The sequence below is a fragment of the Rattus rattus genome, chromosome 6 (genome assembly GCF_011064425.1).
Source record: "Rattus rattus isolate New Zealand chromosome 6, Rrattus_CSIRO_v1, whole genome shotgun sequence".
Taxonomy (NCBI): Eukaryota; Metazoa; Chordata; class Mammalia; order Rodentia; family Muridae; genus Rattus; species Rattus rattus.
This window is the reverse complement of record NC_046159.1, coordinates 121,868,550-121,887,028: the sequence shown is the minus strand read 5'-3', so window position 1 is coordinate 121,887,028 and position 18,479 is coordinate 121,868,550. Positions and strand designations below refer to the sequence as shown.

At 43.8% G+C, this 18,479-nt stretch overlaps 1 protein-coding gene across 1 annotated transcript in view; it reads left to right on the top strand.

Moving 5' to 3' along the window:
- Positions 1-16,199, top strand: part of Tes (testin LIM domain protein) — a 37,991-nt gene extending 21,792 nt beyond the window's left edge. Inside the window, exons 3-7 of the mRNA XM_032906925.1 lie at positions 7,541-7,793; positions 8,641-8,970; positions 11,102-11,317; positions 11,654-11,812; positions 14,986-16,199. Of these exons, the coding sequence (XP_032762816.1) occupies positions 7,541-7,793; positions 8,641-8,970; positions 11,102-11,317; positions 11,654-11,812; positions 14,986-15,174 (1,147 nt within the window). The 3' untranslated portion in view covers positions 15,175-16,199. The remainder of the gene's footprint in view (positions 1-7,540; positions 7,794-8,640; positions 8,971-11,101; positions 11,318-11,653; positions 11,813-14,985) is intronic.
- Positions 16,200-18,479: the final 2,280 nt, after the last annotated feature.

Sequence of the window (18,479 nt, the reverse complement as noted above, 5' to 3'; positions counted from 1 at the left end):
TATAGATCAGTGGTCCTGAGTGCAAACAGAGATGTCGTCTCTCAAACCGGAGCCATGGGGTCCCCAGGCACTTGATCGCCTCCATCTTCACGGTGAACCTCGACATTTAGGACTCAGTCCATACCATCTCCACAGGCACAGAATGGTGTTTTGAAGTGGTTTAGTAGGTTCTCTTGTGTACTTCTCAATTGCATGAGAACCCTCCATGCACACCGGGATGTCCTTTCCTGACATTCTTTGGCTTTGGATGGCAGATCTCAGCATCCGAGGTCCTGTTTGTCCAGCTGTTCTCACCCTCCTCCTCAGTATCATTTACTCCCAACCACATGGTCCATGTTATTCCCCCAGATCCTCTGAGTTTCTTACCCAATCCGTGCATGCTTGGGCAGATTCCACCTCCCAGCACTAGAAACAGAAATTCTTAGATCGTGCACTACTATGCCAATGTATTAGTCAGCTCTAGCTGCTATAACAAAACAGAGATTTAGTGCATTAAACACGGATTTCTTTCCACTGTGAAAGCTATGAAGTTCTGTCGAGGGTCCGCTCTCCTAGTTGTAGGCAGTCGCTTTGTCAGCGGTCACTTCCAAGGCCAGTGTGTGGAGGGAGCATGGGAGGGAGCATCCAAGTATTATATATGGCCTCCAGTCCTATCAAATTAAGACCCTTTCCATATCACCTCATTGAACCTTAGTTACCTCCTGGAAGCTTTAACTTTATTTCCATTAGGCAATAGGAGGTCAGCGTGTGAATTTGGGGGATACAGTGTGATCTGTGGCCCCTCCTTCCTGTACTTCCACACATTCCCAGGTTAGAAATTATTTCTCCTGAATACTATGGAGTATTGAGGTTTTATTCCGCTTTACCCTGGAGCCTCTGGCTAATGGCTTCCATTGCCTTATTGCTGAGGACAAAGAAGTCCACTTGACATTGTCAGCTAGAGCGCTGTGGGTTGAAGAGCATGGCTCCAGAGAGGTGAATGGACGTTCAGAACTTGTCACGAAAGTTCTGGGAAACTAAAAATAAGTCTCTGCGCTTAGAGAAGTTTAGAGGGAAACTTCCAGCTCCGCTCAGCAAAGTCACTGAAATAGCAAAACTTGAAAAATGTTCTAATGACTTGTTTGTGCCAACGGTTTCTATTAAGTATAATTTCTGAGCCCCTTCCATATGCCGCACATGTGGTGGGTTTCTGTTTCTGGGTAACCACTTACAAAACCTCAGTGGGTAAGAAGACCACCTGTTAGTTACCTGAGCCTCCCTCCTCACCGTTACAAGCTGAGGAGCGAGAAGGACAGCAGAGGCGACTCTGTTCTTGGCATCTCAAAAGGCCGATATCAACCTGCTGATGTGTGCTCTCTCTAACTGCTTGTTCCTGCTGTTTGTAGGATCCGATTTCTGTTGTTGTTGGGCAGCTGAGGTCCCTGGTTCCTAGCTGCCTTTCAGATGGAGTTGCTGCCATCTTTGAAAGCCACACACATACCTTACACACGAACACTTGCGTCTTTCGGTCAACAGCAGTTAGAGCCCTTTCTATGTCTTCAATCTCCCTGACTTCTGCTTCCATTCCTTTTTATGGGCTTGTACGATTAGAGTAGGTCTGCCTGGACACCCCTTCCCCCATTTATCAAACGAAAACCATGTTTATGGGAACGACACCAGAGGTGAGAGTCTAAGGTTGGCCTTAGATTCTGCTTTTCACCGCATTTTATGTTCCTGGTTCTTCCTAACTTCCCTCACACCCACGATTTTATGTGAGGACTCGGGCTGAGAAAAGTAAATAAATACTTCATGGAGACAGCGGAACTTGAACCCAAAGCTTGTCAAAATCTTCCTAAGTATCTTTCTTCATGCCACGTGAGAAAGGGGAACACATTTTTACGTTCACGACCAGGCAGCTTTGGGCTTCACCAGCTGTCTGCCCTGGAGTGACTTTGGTGGCACAGACATCCTGTGATTAATGGCACCCTTTATCTGTGAGGGCTTCCCTTCAGTGCGCTAGGGATCCCAAGACTAGAGATTAAGAAAGCTGCCATCTACCCACCAAGAACTATCTATGGGACACACTTCAAGCAATACGCAGATATAAGTACTTAGGAAATGTATGAAATGGCACAATCTCAAGATTTCAAGGCATTTATAGCCAACTTCTTTTATACTGAAGATGTGGTAAGATCATTACAACCATAGGTCATTCATTGTATAAGTAACAGAATTATAGTTTTGTCTTACGTATGTTAAAACAGTTACATTTTACAAAAGATGCTATTGCTTCAATTGCAGTGCACATACTGCAGAATTTCCAATTGATTTAAGTCTGGCAGAAAACTGAGGACTCCTGACCATAAATGGAGTAACCTTTGTGTTGAATTCTGTAACCGAGGCCCATGTTCCTGCCCATATATGTATGTCCCTGTTACAAAAGGGCAGCTTCCAGCCTTTTAAATTATGGTTTGTAGCAATGCCACAGCCTTGTTCTTAGATCACCGGGACAGCTGGTGGTGTGTGGGAGCTCTCCAGGTTCCGCTACTTGCAATGGAAAATAATAATTTGTATGTATCACTGCTGCAGAAATCATTCCTCTCTCAGGTGAATTGGAGTTTCTTGACTGCGTTCAGCTTGAAGCTGTAAATTTCGGTGTTTTTCTGTTAAAAACTTTAGAAATTCCATTCTCTTCCTTGGATTTAATTCAAGAACTCTTAAATTGTCGCAGTCTAGAGTCTGGATTTGTTCTCTGTATTGTGTGTGTGTGTGTGTGTGTGTGTGTGTGTGTGTGTGTGTGTGTGTGTGTGTGTGTGCGCGCACGCCTGTCTGTCTGTCAGGTTCTAATTTTTAAAAACAACGCTTTATTTCAAACAAGAGTCCCCCCCCACCTACCCACACATACACCTTAGACCTTCAATGTCACTTCCTCCTTTTTAAAGTAAAAAGGATGATTTTAACCTAGCTTAATTCTGAATCTGGTTAGCCAGTTCCCCCATGTACCTGACAATGTAGGCTAAACAACTGTATGAGTTGTTATGAAATGGTTTAAGAGCCATTTCCAACTCCTACAGCCCAGATTTCCACAATGTCCAGATTGTGGCCGCTGCCCGGGTTTTACAGGTATCTCGGTGGCGTGGTGGCTTGAGCCAGGTTCCCACTGTATGCATGCAGCTGCAGTGTGGTGGCTGGAAGGGTTGCTCACTCCCTCCAGCTGCAGCAGCGATGGCAGTGTGGCCAAGAAAGAGCACAGCTGCCCTTTCGGGGTCACGTTTTACCAAGTGTTCAGCTCCGTATTCATCCCTGTGGGAGTGGGAATACAGAAGGGCTAGACACCGGTCCCAGTTTAAAACTGCCCATTAATCAATAGTGCGTTTTCTCTACTTAGAAAACTGAGCACTGGGATAACGTGACGCTTTTTTATTTTCTTTTTCCTTGTTCAGCATAGCAGTTGGCATGTTGTTTAACATGAGATGATCTTCCTGGTGAAAGTGTTGTGAGTTAGTAAAGGGGTAGATAGGGAAAAGGGGCTTCATCCAATAATGAATCCTCCAGAGGATGAGCAAGACATGTAATAAAACGATGGAGGTGGGTCTGGTGTCATTGGTTAATGTGCCTGCTTTACTGAGAACCTTCACAGTAAATGTAGCTGTACCTTCGGTTTGCTAAAGCATGGTTACCCACCAGTTTCATCTGCCTTACCACGTCTTCTACTGCTCATTAAAAGGCCCTTATTTTATGGTACACACGTTTTCTGGTGAAACGTAGGTCACCAGACCCAAAGGCAGAGTCACCTTGTATCCCTGTAAGCAGTCACGTTTCCGATTAGTACAACTCACACCATAGTCCTCAGCCTCGGGAAGACCTGCTTACCTGTTTTGAGAACCAAATTCCTCCCCTACCTCATTCCCTCTCCAGAATGCCTTCTACTCTAGTTTTAATCTTGATCTAACCACCAAGTGATGGTTTTATAGATAATTCCACTGTTTTGGGTAACTGCAGGCAAATAAAGAGCGCGCTGGAGAAGTCAGGGCGATGCGATCCTTTCCACTAGATGGGGGTGTGAGATAACTGGATGCAAGAAAGGATCTTTTATAGCTATAATAAAATGCATCAATTCTCCACAGATTTTTACCAAATAAAGTTTCCTGACCAATACTTGTACAAGAAGAGAGATGAGCTCGTTCAGCCCCCGTGTCTGCCCCCTTTCTCCTGCCTCTTCCCCCTTTCTCCTGCCTCTCTGGTTCTCTTCTGTCCGACGAGTCCTTATCACTTGTGTCTCATTGATTTTTCTCACTGCTCTGATAGTGCATCCTGGAAAATATGAGTACGAATGGAGATAGCGGGGTTAGTCTCTCGCCTCAAAATTTAAAATTAATATACTAACCGTAAATGTGTGCTCAATGTTGGGTAGATTGGAGATGGGTGTTTTTTTTCTTTTCTTTTTTCAGGCTTTTCTGAGAGCCTATTGATTCTTATCATGAGATCCTATTGTGATCTTGAGAGATGTTAAATGCTTTTAGTAATGAAAAGTAGCCTTTCACATGATTAGTTCTCCTAATGTTATTTGTTTTATTCCTTGTGATTTAGAGCTTTATGACGCCTTTTCATAATTTCCTTGATAGAATACTTCACCCAGGAATTGTCCTTTCATCCTTTCTGGTATGCGCGTGTATACTGTAAAGTGCTTTTGTTAGTGATCTGTGTAACTTACTACACGCACTTAACAGCATCTAATGCCAATTTGCATCTGTCCTGACCTCCTGAGCAATCTGAAGTTATACAATGCTTTGCGAAATGTCAACTCCATGGCCCTCTATTTCCCTTCCAGCTTAAAACTCCAGTACCTCGGAGTTCCCCTGTCTCTCTTCTCTGCTGTCATCTTCCCCAGTTTGCTCCTTTGCCAGACGCCGTTCTGGGTCCTCAGCCTTTCACAGGACACAGAGGCCTTGACACAGTTCATTCATGTTACTTACTGCTGGCTGAGTCTCAAGATTGGAGCGGTTTGTTTTGGTTTGCTTTGTTTTACCAGAACACACTAGATTGTTTTGCCGTGCAGTCTACGTGATACCAATATCCCCATCCCGGGCAATCCAATTACCACCGTAGTTTAGTGTTGAAGACATTCAGCCTCTCACCCTTGCCCATCCCTACCTCACATCTCTCTCTCTTTTGTGTGTTTAATCTTGATAAATTAAACTTTCTTTTACCATCTTATTCATCACCAAAACCCTTATTGTCTTTTCGAGAATCTGTCAGTACGTCTCAGTCATCCACAAGCTTAGTTGGATTTGACTATAAGATCTGACATGTTTTTTCTCTCCACTGTCTAATGATCTGTTTCCAGGGCCTTGCATTACCTATGTGATGTATACATTTCATTATGAAGTGTCACAGCGCTGCTGTTATTAAAAACCACAGCACAGCTAATCCCATGCACATTTAAAAAACTTTTATTTTTATTAATCATCTCATTCATTTACATTTGAAATGATATCCCCCTCCCCAGTTACCTCTCCATAACCATTCCTGCCCCATCTGCCCCTCCACCCTCCCCTTTGCTTCTATGAAGGTGCCCCTCCTGCCTCACCATTCTAGCATCCCCCTTATGCTAGGATCGAACCTCCATAGGATCAAGGTGCTCCCCTCTCAGTGATGTCACACAAGGCCATCCTCTGCTACATATGTAGTGGAAGCTGTGGGTTCCTCCGTGTATACTCTTTGGTTGGTGGTTTAGTCCCCAGGAGCTCTGGGCAGGGGGTGTCCAGTTAGTTATGTTGTTCTTCCTATGGGGTTACACTCCCCTTCGGCTCCTTAGTCCTTCCCCCAGCTCTTCCACTGGGGTCCCTGAGCTTGGTCCAATGGTTGGCTGTGAGTATCTGTGTCTGTATTGGTCGGGTGCTGGTAGAACATCTCAGGGAACAGCCATACCGGGTTCCTGCCAGCAATTGCTGGCAACATACACCATTTTTGAATTAAGTGCATGTACTGAAGACTAACAGGCTATGTTAGCCTTCGAGTATGTTTTATCTCTAATCCAGTCTGTGCATGGTTGCTTGTGTGATATTTGAAACAATAGGTCTGTTCGTGTTACTAATTATCAATGAGTCAGTGACGCATAATTGCTGTGATAACAAAGGTCGCACTCTGCATGATGTGCCCTCAGGTGTCTTATGCCTGCCTCTCTCTCCATCAGCTTCACGCTCACTTGCTTCCAGCCTTCTCTGGTGCGAGACCTATCGAATAGTTCTTTCCTAATTTAGCGCCACTGCAAACACTCTTTCTATTCAAGCCTTGGGAGCCTTTCCTCAGCCACAAACACACGCCACGCCTGCACACCCCCACACGTATGTTTATGTGTCTTTTCAGCTTTAAACTTAAATAACACTTTCTTTTGGAATCCTTTCTTCACCAGGTTGAAGTAGAAATTCTACTGTCATGGTAGCCTAGTTTTCACTCCTAACACAAATGCAATGAAAATGTTTATGTGTGTCTGTGTCATCTTCTTACCAGGACGTAGACTTCAGAAGTTCAAAGTCTGGACCTGTGGTTTTCGTAGGGTCCGGTCTCGACACATTGCTACACGGACATACATGGAGCTTGCATGGAGGATGTCGGATGCTAGTGAGAGGAGTGGAAATGGGTTGTGTTGTTAAACTCGAATAAACACCAGAAGAGCAGAGGATCATTAATTCCTTTGTCTTATTTTGGAGTCAGGATGTCAATATGTAGACCTGGCTGGCCTGAAACTAATACCAGCCCACCTTTCTTTGATATGTAATGGAAAACAGGATAGTTAGTGGACAAGTGTTTGAAAAAAATAAGGGAAAGGAAAGAAGGAAGGAACCAAGAAAGAAAATATGAAAATGGGAAAGGAACGGAGATTGAAGCTGGAACGGGAAAGGAAATTGAAAAAGGATGTAGGGCTAAATGTAGGATTGTGATGTTTTCTGTGGGGAAAGCCTCTGAATCTCCCACTCAGTTAAAGAGTGACTTGGGGAAGGACAATGAAATAGTAACAGGTAATGAATGAAACATGACATTTCCTGCTGGGAAAGTTGAGGTGATGTGTGTGTATGTATGTGTGTGTGTGTGTGTGTGTGTGTGTGTGTGTGTGTATGTATGTATGCATGTATGTATGTATGTATGTATGTATCGTTTGTATGTATGTATGTATTTATGTATGTATGTGTGTGTATGTATGTATGTATGTATTGTATGCATGTATGTACGTATGTATTGTTTGTATGTATGTATGTCAGTGAGTGAGGAGTCTGGGACAAAGACCACATGGGTTAACGTTATACTGGGCCTTTTGGACATGTACTTCTTAGCTATAACCTAGTTTTTCAATGTCATATGAAGTAAGGGTGTGTTTCCCTGTGTCTTTCTTGCTTCAGCTTGTGTATTCTCATCCCTCCCATGTGAAACAACTTGCTTTTCTGTGTTATATGCAATACATTTTTAAAGTGTTTTAGGAAGCATGAAGGACGGGGAGGGACTGCACGTGTATCACCAGTTAGGCAGACTGGGTCATTTTCTGCTTTTCCCCAACTCATAGGAAAATATGTCGTAACTGCAAATGTGGTCAAGAAGAGCATGACGTCCTCCTGAGCACTGAGGAGGACCGGAAGGTGGGGAGACTCTTTGAAGACACCAAGTACACCACCCTGATCGCCAAGCTGAAGTCAGATGGAATCCCCATGTACAAACGCAATGTTATGATATTGACCAATCCAGTGGCTGCCAAGAAGAACGTCTCCATCAACACCGTTACCTATGAGTGGGCCCCCCCGGTTCAGAACCAGGCGCTGGTAAGGACTGGGAGGGATGAGGAAGGAGGCTCTTTGTTTTGTTTTTAATGTTATTAGATTATTTATTTAGGGCAGCTCCTTTGTGACATGGTCACCCACCACACATCTGTTGTTTTCCTTGAGTTCCCATTATTTCGACTTTGGGTACCTATTACTGCTTTTTAAACCATGAGTCTACTACATGCCCCATAGACTTTTCCTAACTACCTAATTTACCTTGTTTTTTTTTAGAGAATATTCTAAAAATGTCAGTAATTACATGAAAATCAGAAAAAGAAAAAAACAATCAGTGTTTTATATCCATCTAGCTGGTTTCTGGTACCCCCTTAAGATGTTTCTTATGATGAGAGAGGATACATTAATGGATTTACTGCCTGTATTTAGAACTGAACAAAAAAGTTCCGGCATTATTTTTCTTTTACTAGAAAAGGCAAAAAAGTACGATTGGCATCAAACTCTTTCCTAACGGACAACTGAGACATTGGACGGTCAGTTAGGGCATTTCAGTAAACCTCACAAATGGTATTTGCATATGGCGAACAGGCCACCGTCCCCCTGCACTGGTAGTGGTGTACCCAGGCTGTTTCATATAGCCACACTTCTGCTGATTTAGCTCACATAAACCACGGTAATCCAAATGCTCTTTAAAACTGGACGGACGGAGTTAGTTTCCCGGAGAAAATGGGTACATTATACTCATTAAAACATGTGGTTTTTTTTTAAATGTGTTAATGTCTTTAGATGTTTATAGCAAAAGGCTGAAACTCCCTTCTTAAGTAACTTGTTTCTTGTGCGTGTTGTAAAAGACGGAATAACCCCATGCGACGCCGGTTTTCCCGCCCTCCAGGCCAGGCAGTACATGCAGATGCTCCCCAAAGAGAAGCAGCCAGTGGCGGGTTCAGAGGGGGCGCAGTACCGGAAGAAGCAGCTGGCGAAGCAGCTCCCTGCACATGACCAGGACCCTTCTAAGTGCCACGAGCTGTCTCCCAAAGAGGTGAAGGAGATGGAACAGTTCGTGAAGAAATATAAGAGTGAAGCTCTGGGCGTGGGCGACGTGAAGCTTCCTTCCGAGATGAATGCTCAAGGTGACAAGGTGCACAACCCTGCCGGAGACAGAAACACCCCAGCAGCAGTGGGTTCCAAGGACAAGTCTGCAGAAGCCAAGAAGACCCAATATGTGAGTAGCCGCCATGTCGACGCGCTTTGCGTTTTGTGGATCTTTTCCTTTCTTAGAACTTGTGTGGTGTGTGTATTGGGGACCATTCCTCTGTTTCTAAAAAGGATTAGGTGAGGAGAAGAATGATAATTCATTCTGACTTATCTTAGAGAATTACTAGGTTTGAACGTTTGGGGCATCTATCTGCAGCCAAACTTTCTGATTATTACGAAGAATCATTTTGAGTTTCATGTGTTCACAGTAGACAGCATTAGCTTTTTAGCTTCTTACTTGGATACAACACACCAAGCTGGTATCCGTTTCTTTAAAAAGCTTTTTGAACATTTTGTTATTTTTATGTGTATGGTTATTTATTTATTTATTTATTTATTTATTTATTTTTTGCTGGCATCTATTTTTGTGCACCATATGCATGCAGTGCCCGTGAAGGCCAGAAGATGGCGCTGAATTCCCTAGGACTGGAGATAGACACGGTAGTGCGCCATCATGAGTGCTTAGAATCAAACACAGGAAGAGCTGCCAGGTCTTCTAACCGGCTGGGCCACTTCTCTGGTCTCAGCATCTGTTTCTAAACATAGTTCTTGTGCTAACTGGTTATTTTTTATGCATATCATACTTCTCTCCTTTAATTACATTGACTAACATTGGCTAACATCGTCAATGTAGCCTTGAGGAGTGATGACATCACTAAACTGCCTCTTTCACTCACTCTAGCAAGGGCTATGTTGAGCCTTTGTACCTTGTTGGGATGGCTGTAGATCACAGTGAGGAAGCATCCGCCAATTTCTATTGAACATCTCATTAGCCCCTAAATTAATGAGGCCTATTTACTTTTTTCGGGTTTGATTCTATATGGGCTTTGACAATTTCACACATGTATATAATATGTTTGGATTACTCCATTGATCTCTTATCTTCCTCTCATTCCCGTTAAGTTCCCATGGCCCTTTTTTGGGTTCATGTATCTTTGTACTGTGATCTACTTTAACCAAATGTGTGTGGCCAAGAGATTGGAACTCGGCTTTGAATCTTAGTGGGCTCTCCAATGAGTACACAGATGAAGACAATGACTGCCCCTCCCCCAGAACCTGTCAGTAAACAAGAGTTAAGCAAGGAGGAACATGGCCCTGTGAGGCCCTCCCCAATGCATGATGGACGGTTGATTGGCCCAATCTTGTGCCGGCCCAGTGCAGACAGCCTCTGGTGCTGTGGGATCCTGATTACAATGGCGTAGTCATGCCCAGAAGACCGCAGCTCGCAGTCCTTCCCTCCCTCAGCTAGTTCTTACGATCCTTCTACCCTCTCTTCCATGATGTCCCCTGAGTGGTACACATGTCCTCTTTAGAGCCGACTACTCACCCATCACTTATCTGAGCAGTCTGAGTCCCTGCATTCATTATGACTAAGGCCGAGGTAGCTTTTGTTATGAGTATAAACAGGAACATTTAGAAGGCGGTTTGTTGCTCTACCAATACAACGGAACAACAGTATATGTTTCCTCAATGTGTTCAGCCACGGGTTTTGACTGAGTTTATCTCAGCAAGCATGAATTCCCTCTTATGAATCAGGTCTCACATCCAATCAGAGAGCTTATCTTTCCACATACACCGGAAAAATATATGCTTAGGCTAATGTAGTTTTGCTTGCAAGATCATGACTATGATGCCGACTTCAATCTGGGCAGCTGTACTGGAAAGGGCATTTAAAAGTCTCTTTCAGACACTTTTTTTTTTGAAATGGCTCAAAGGAAAAGGAGAATCATGACGCAGATAAAGCGTCAGGCCCAAGCTGACTGTAAATGCATTTCTCATAGTTACGATTAGCACATAAGTTAATAAGGTGTGATTCTCCAAACATTCAGTCACAGCTCTTAGTGAATTATTTTTGAGAGAACTGACATAAAAGTTGAGGTGAAAACAACTATGAACTTTTTCCCAACAAGAGACTTCCTTTCTGGAAACCGTAGTGTGTCGAACACAGAGGGGAAGAAGATGATTGGGATAGAAGGGAACTGAGAAGAGACATGTCAGGACTGTGTTGTCATTTCTGTAGAAACGGTTGCTTGGTGGACCCCAGTGCAGGGACTGAGGATGCCGTGCTCTGACAACTGTGTCTGGCTTCTTTCCCCTAGTCCTGTTACTGCTGCAAAAACACCATGAGGGAAGGAGATCCAGCCATCTATGCTGAAAGAGCTGGCTACGACAAACTCTGGCACCCGGCATGTTTTATCTGCAGCACCTGTGGTGAACTCTTGGTCGACATGATTTACTTCTGGAAGAATGGGAAGCTGTACTGTGGCAGACATTACTGTGACAGCGAGAAGCCCCGCTGTGCTGGCTGTGATGAGGTACGTCGTCCAGGGCCACCCCGCTTGCAGCCTCTCCCTGTGTCCCACAGGTCCCCGCCATCTGGGAGACAACAGGCGTTACACAAGTACTGATCGTGCGAGCAACTTGGTTATTGTTCATTGTGGGTGCCCTAGTCAAACCAATGAGAAATGATCAGAAAGAGAAGATTGATTTTGATAACAAACCCAAGCCTGACGTTACCATTTTCAAATATTCAGCCCCCAAGAAGGCATCTGCTCTTGTAGGCTTAGACGGCCATCAGGAGGAGCTGGGTGTGTTCCTGCGGGGTAAAGGAAAGAGATGCCTGATGGGTTTTGTTTCTCTCCTCCTGCCAGCTGATATTCAGCAATGAATATACCCAGGCAGAAAACCAGAATTGGCATCTGAAGCACTTCTGCTGCTTTGACTGCGACAACATCCTGGCAGGAAAAATATACGTGATGGTCCGTGACAAGCCTGTGTGCAAGCCGTGCTACGTGAAGAACCATGCTGTGGTAAGAGGCACGGGACACACCCACCTCAGCCTGTGCGCTGACTTCTTCCATTTCTGCCTTTCTGCCTCTTACGTCACAAAAGTGGAAAGCCAAGGGCCAGCCCCTACAAAGAAAGCATATGCTTCCTTCGTACACTCCATAAATCTAGGCAGTTCCAGAGCCCTCAATGCACTGACTACCCAAGATGGCTTGTCCTGCCTGGGCATTTGCCATATAGATTATATATGATGCTTGGTAATAATGTTAAAAAATTACTTAATAGGAATGGATTTATTCTTATCACCACAGATCAGATTCCATTTAAAGTGGTTTCCGGGGGCCTTACCATTGGCTCATCAGTTGAGAGCTTGTTGCACTTCCGGGGGGGCCTGGGTTCTATTCCAAGCACCTACGTGGCAGCTCACGGTCATCCATACCTCCATTCCTACGGGGTCTTTTGGCTTCTTCAGGCACCAGGGACACGCCTGTTACATGGCCATGTATGCAGGCAAAACACCCATACACATAAGTACTAAAATAAATAGATCTTTAAAAAAAAATTGTTTTCAGTACATGCTGCTAATCCACCCACGAGGCCCTTGACTTGCTATCTAGAGATTACTGAGTGAGTTTCCAAACATTTGTGGAACTGATCTAGTACAGCAGAAATTGGCCTGTATATTTAGGTTGTCGTGTGGGACATTCAGGTGCTTAATGTGAGAGCATATTTTTATGACATCCATTGTGTTACACAGAGCGCCTGCTGCTGCATGCTGGCCAAGAGATGGTAACGTAGATACACGGTGAAAAGATGACCATATATAGTCAGCTCATAAGCCTTCCTGGCTGATAATATCAGAAGGATAGGCTCCAACGTTTTCTTAGTTTAAAGTCCCCTAAGCTATCACATAGGGGAAACTCCTAGGAGAGGGGGAAAACAGTACCTGTGTATAGTTCTAAGAGTCCAGTACGTCTACAAAGAAATAAGCTTAGCTGTGTGCCCGTCTTCCGTCTTGACGCACTGCCTAATATTAAAACGAGCTGTCTTTATCTCACCAGTGCTGAAACAATGGGCTGCACATTATTTAATTCACTGTGTTAATCTGTGCAAAGATTTTAATATTTATAAAAGAAGTGAAAGAGAAAACATGTTTAGACCTGGAGAAATGTCCTCAATCTAATCAGGGCATTTCTGAGGTAAAAATCACCCGGAAGGAGGAGTGAGGTGGGAAGAAACCCGGTTTGTCCCCATGTGCTCACCATACTCCACTGGCCAGGATTCGCATCTGTAAGGCTCACAGGGTCCTCCAGCCAGAGAGCCCATGACGACACAGCATTAGCTACCTCACATCCTGTGTTCAAGTAAAAAAAGCAGGAGGGATGGAAGGAACTGGCTCTTTGAGCTGTGTGAGGAATATGCCACAGGCAATGTACTGCCAGGCACACTGCGGTGAAGGGTATAGTCTCCCCCGACCCCCAGGCAGACCCTCCATGTGCATGTAGCTTTGACCTTTGTGGATAAGCAAGGATCTGCTGGTGTTAGCTGGAGTCATATGTAAGATTCCTAGACGAATGGTGACCCACTGCAGTTGTGAAGCTAAACTGTATGGAACCATAAGCCCTAAGTGCAACACCATGCCATTTGTGTGTCCGTGTGGTTCTTTCTGACCTAAAGACTCCCCTCAATTTCACATGCAATTGAATAGTTGGTTTGTCTTCTTTTGTATACTAAAAATGAAAAGGCCATGTTTCATCTAATAATAAAATGATCCACAAATAATGTTGCAAAACAGAAAGTAAAAAAGGAAAGCAAATGGGTCCTCTGTCACACGGTTCTAAAGTGTCGGAAGACTAATACGAAGTACAGAAAACCAGAACATTCTACATGAGCTATCGCACTACAGAAATTCCATGCAAAAGCAACCGTTTGCATGGTGCGGCTGCAGATTCAGGGGGAACTTAGAGCTTCTACATTGAATATTATTTGTATTCAGGACATGTATCTGCATTATGCAAAGAAAGTATGTCTGTTTCCCAGCCAGGAGGTAGTTGGTAGACCTGCAGATAGAGTCTCTGTATTAAGAAGGTACATAGCTGTAAAATATACAAAAAGTATATTTCAGGTCTGCAGTGGCTGTGTGATGCGGGTCACCTCATTGCCCAACAATGGCCGTCCCACTGCAGTAACCCCCAACCAAGAGACAAGTGGTGCTTAAGGTTGATCAGTGCCACATGGCATTCCCTCAGTTCTTGTAAAACCAAGATCTTAGATGTTTCTCATTTTATTCAGGTCATATGTAAACAATGCAAATGACTCTCGTGCGTTGAAGCTTTCTGTGAGGTGGTTTTCTGTTGTAATATTAATGACTGCTTCTCGTTCTCTTCATGTGTATCATCAGTTAAGAAGAATATTACGCATATGTTTTCCTCATTAGTATATTGGAGTATAGCATACCCAGGATACTGAATGGTGGGCTAGGAATATACCTCTGTCAGTACCGTCCTGGCACAGTGTGCATGATGTCCTGGGTTTCCTGCACAGCACTACCTAAATCACCCGGTATCACAGCCCTCGGGAGGCGGAGGGAGGGAGAAGTATCAGGAAGTTAGGTCCGGCCGAATACCTTCTCCCAGACAAAACAAAACAAAGGGTGCTGCAAGGAAGGGAGGTATTAAAGTTCATGGCACAGATCACAGATAAACGATGACTAAACTTAGGACAGAACAGAAGCTGATTAACTACACGTTATATTTATGGTGTGAACCCCTCATTCGTTTTCAAATACTGTGTGTACTTTTATTCAAATCCTTAATTACTTTGAGCATGATTTTAGTTTACTACTCTCTCGAAATTGGTGGGTGTTAACAGTCACCTGTGTCAGTGTCCTAGGCTTGACGCATCCTTGTAATGTTACCACTTCAGAGCGTTAATGAGTGCGGGAAAACAGTCTTAGAGATTCCTTCTAATTGTTTCGGTGAAATCTACTAAAATTTGACTGGAAACGAGCACGGTGCTTTGGGATTTGCCATCATAACTTCCTATTTACACCACGGAGGGACACCTACGGACCGCACTCCCACCCTGTCCGTCACCTGCTGTCTCTCAGCACTCTCAGCATACAGGGCCCCGTCCGCACAGTGTCTCACAAAGACGTCGCTGTCCCTAACCCTCTTCTCCATTCATCCCCGGGCAGGTGTGTCAAGGGTGCCACAATGCCATCGACCCGGAAGTGCAGCGAGTGACCTACAATAACTTCAGCTGGCACGCGTCCACGGAGTGCTTCCTCTGCTCCTGCTGCAGCAAGTGCCTGATCGGGCAGAAGTTCATGCCCGTGGAAGGGATGGTTTTCTGTTCTGTGGAGTGTAAGAAGATGATGTCCTGAGTGAACACCAAGCAGTATTGAGCCATAGCTGTCTACAGTGGCCTGCGTTTCATGATAAACTGCAGTTAAAAAAAAATAAAAAATAAAAGGAAAAAAAAAAGCTACATAACAAACCGGAAGATTTTGTCCAATATTTTTCTCTTTTTAACCATTATGAATTTTGTCTGTCTTATTTTTAAATGACTGCTTTAAGCGCATGATTTAAAAAAAAAAGTAAAGAATTGTAGCTTTTATTTCTGCACATTAAATATTTGAGTTGGAAGCTTGAATTTAATCAATCCTTATAACCGCATACTCCTAGTGCCAGATATATTATATATATATATAAAATCACTTAAAATTAGTGTCCTGGGAGAGATGAACATTTTAACTTCCATGCTTGTCCCCCATGGGAAATGTAAAGGAAGTTACAACCGCCTGTCTCGCGGTTTGATGACAGTGACGTCAGCTCAGTGAGGAGTTCCTTGTGGCAGGCAGTGTGGTCCACGTTGGGTGTTCCAGTGCCTAAGCCTTTGCATCCCCCATGGAGGCAGAGGGACCTCTCCCTCCTGCATCTCTCTCTGGTTACCTTACCTCCCAGTGTTCTCTTTTGTCATCTAGTGACCTCCATCTGTGGCCTTGAATATTTTATATGTATGTGGTTGGGACAATATGTGCACTTTGCTCTTAGAGATTTTTTTGGTTTTTTTTGTCCAGAAGATAAAAGTAGGCCATTCATTTAATTTTTTTGAAACCCAAAGAATATATAGGTTTTGTACCCAGGGAATTATAACTCGTGCTGATGTCACCTTTCTGCCATGCCTTGACTCAGTTTTTTGCATGATTTCCAATGTTACCAGATGGATACTCTCTTGTGCTACCTCTGAGCTTGCTATAGACACAAAGGCTGTCTTCTTTGCCTGTGCACGCGCATCCTTGGGTATTTTTTAATGTTTTCTGTGTATGCTTTCATACATAACTATGCACTATAAATATTAAATGGAATGACTTATATGGTATTGAAAATAAAGCCTCTTTCACTTTAATAATGGTCTTTCTATGTCTTTTTTGTTGAGTGGAAAAATCCTTCTGCAGTTAAGTATCGTGTACAGCAGGGGGCGCTGTCTCCAAGAGCAAAAATTCCCCTGACAAAAGTAAAGGCAGCTGCTGATCCAGTAGACAGATTGGATTTCTCATTGCAGACAAAGAGAGAGTGGTTTCATAAAGATTTAAACCAGGACTTTCTAGTAATTCTTAGGTCATTCAGGAGTCTGTCATTCTTTTAGTTAAACTTTAAAGGAGTTAAGTGTTTCATTTTTTTGTTGTTTTGGGAGGAAATTTTTTTTTCTGTTTGTTTTTTCCTTCTTTTTGCGACGGTGTCTCCCTAGGTAGCCCAGGCTAGTCTACTTCACACGCTCAGTTCTGCATTAGCCTCCCAAGTTTTAAGATTTCAAGTGTGCCCCATTGTGCCTAGCTATAAATATGATCTTATAAATTTTCCTAGGTGTTTTTTGGGCTGGATGCTAGATTATTAGCAGACTCTGTGTGTGTGTGTGTGTGTGTGTGTGTGTGTGTGTGTGTGTGTGTGTGTGTGTGTGTGTGTGTGTGTGTTTGTTCAATCTGAAACTGGGTTGGTTGTTTTCTTTTGAGATAGGGTCCCATGTATCTTAGGATGGCTCAAAACCACTACAAGACAAAATGACCTTGAACTTCTGATCCTCTTCCTCTTTCTCCAAGTGCTGGGATTGCACCAGTGTACCCTAGACTTATGCTGTCTCTTGGTCGGACTCAGAGTTTTGTGCATGCTGGGCACACATCCTGCATATTGCACCCCCACCAAGTGAATTTTTGTGTCTTAGTAAGTTTAGTTTTTCTGACACATTCTCAGGACGTTTGGTTTGGGGTTTTTGTTTTTGTTTTGTTTTTAGTTACTGTTGAGTACTGCGCTGTTGGTGTAACAAGCACACACACACACATGCACGTGCACACACACACACACACACACGCACACACGCACACACTCATGGAGTAAGTACATAAGTACTTACAAGTACAAGCACACTGTGTCCCCTCTGCTTTCTGACTCCTCCATGGTGAGAAGTACCTTTGTAGTTTGCGCACACAGAGCGGCGTTGACAGTTGTCATCCAATGCTGCATACACTATCCTGGTGAGATACACATCACTCTACTCTCTGCCTTGGTTTGCCTTAAATAGTAGCACATACTTTCCAGTCCATTTTGACTATGAAGTTTAATACTTTTCCCCGACATTGGCAAAGTGAGCCTAAAGCAAAATGGACTCTCCACACCACCACAGTCATCCTGGCTGTCCCTATGGCTAAGACAGAATAAGGCTGGCACTAAGCGTCATTCACTAAGAGAACAATTACATGTATCTATCATGGAACCATAAAGGTGGGCGTGGTGTAGATCCACCAGGCCTGGCTCTCCCCTCAGAAGTTCTTTTGTCCTCGTAGTTCAAGGTCATGGCCTCCTTGGCTCAAAAGTGCTCAAGATACTTGGACATGTCTGTTGTTAGCTGATGACCTTGTTTGCCTCCGTTGCTGTGATAAACATCAGTACCATAAACAGTTCCAGGAGGGGGACATTTGGCTTATAGATTAGAATCCCTTATTGAGGGAAACTCAGGCAGGAACCTACAAGTCCGGAACTGAAACAGAGCGGAGAAATGTTTCTACCAGCATGTTCCTTTTGGCCTGGTCAGTTAGCTTCCTTACACAGTTCGAGCACACTTAGGGCCCCCCCCACATCAATTAGCAATTAAGAAAATGCCTCACACACAAGTCAGAAAAATACTAATGATAAAGCACTTCAGAAATGGTCACAGGCCAATTGGGTGGAAGTAATTCTTCAGTTAAAGGTCCTTCTTCCTAAGTGGCTATAAGAAATAGGCTTTCGGATTACTTTATCTTATAAAAGAGTATGATGCTGATTCCTTTTGATTATGTTTCCCTCTAGTACTCAGGATATCCTGCTGCACATCAATTTCCTCTCAATAGTAACATTCCCTTAGGGAAAGAAAGACCCTTATGAGATTGAAGAAGGTAAAGAATTTCACAAGTCTGGGGTCTTAGGAGACTATGTGGAATGGATATTTACACTGCAATTTATAGCAGTAACACAATTATAGTGAAATAGCAATGGAAATAATTTTATGGTTGGGATCACCATCACGTGAGGAACTGTACTAAAGGGTCACAGCGTTCGGAAGGTTGAACACCGCTGCTCTAGAAGCAGTAAGTAAAGGCTAGAGGAGGCAGCTGACCAGTGCAGCAGCAGAGGCATTTTCCCCGACTGTGGAGCC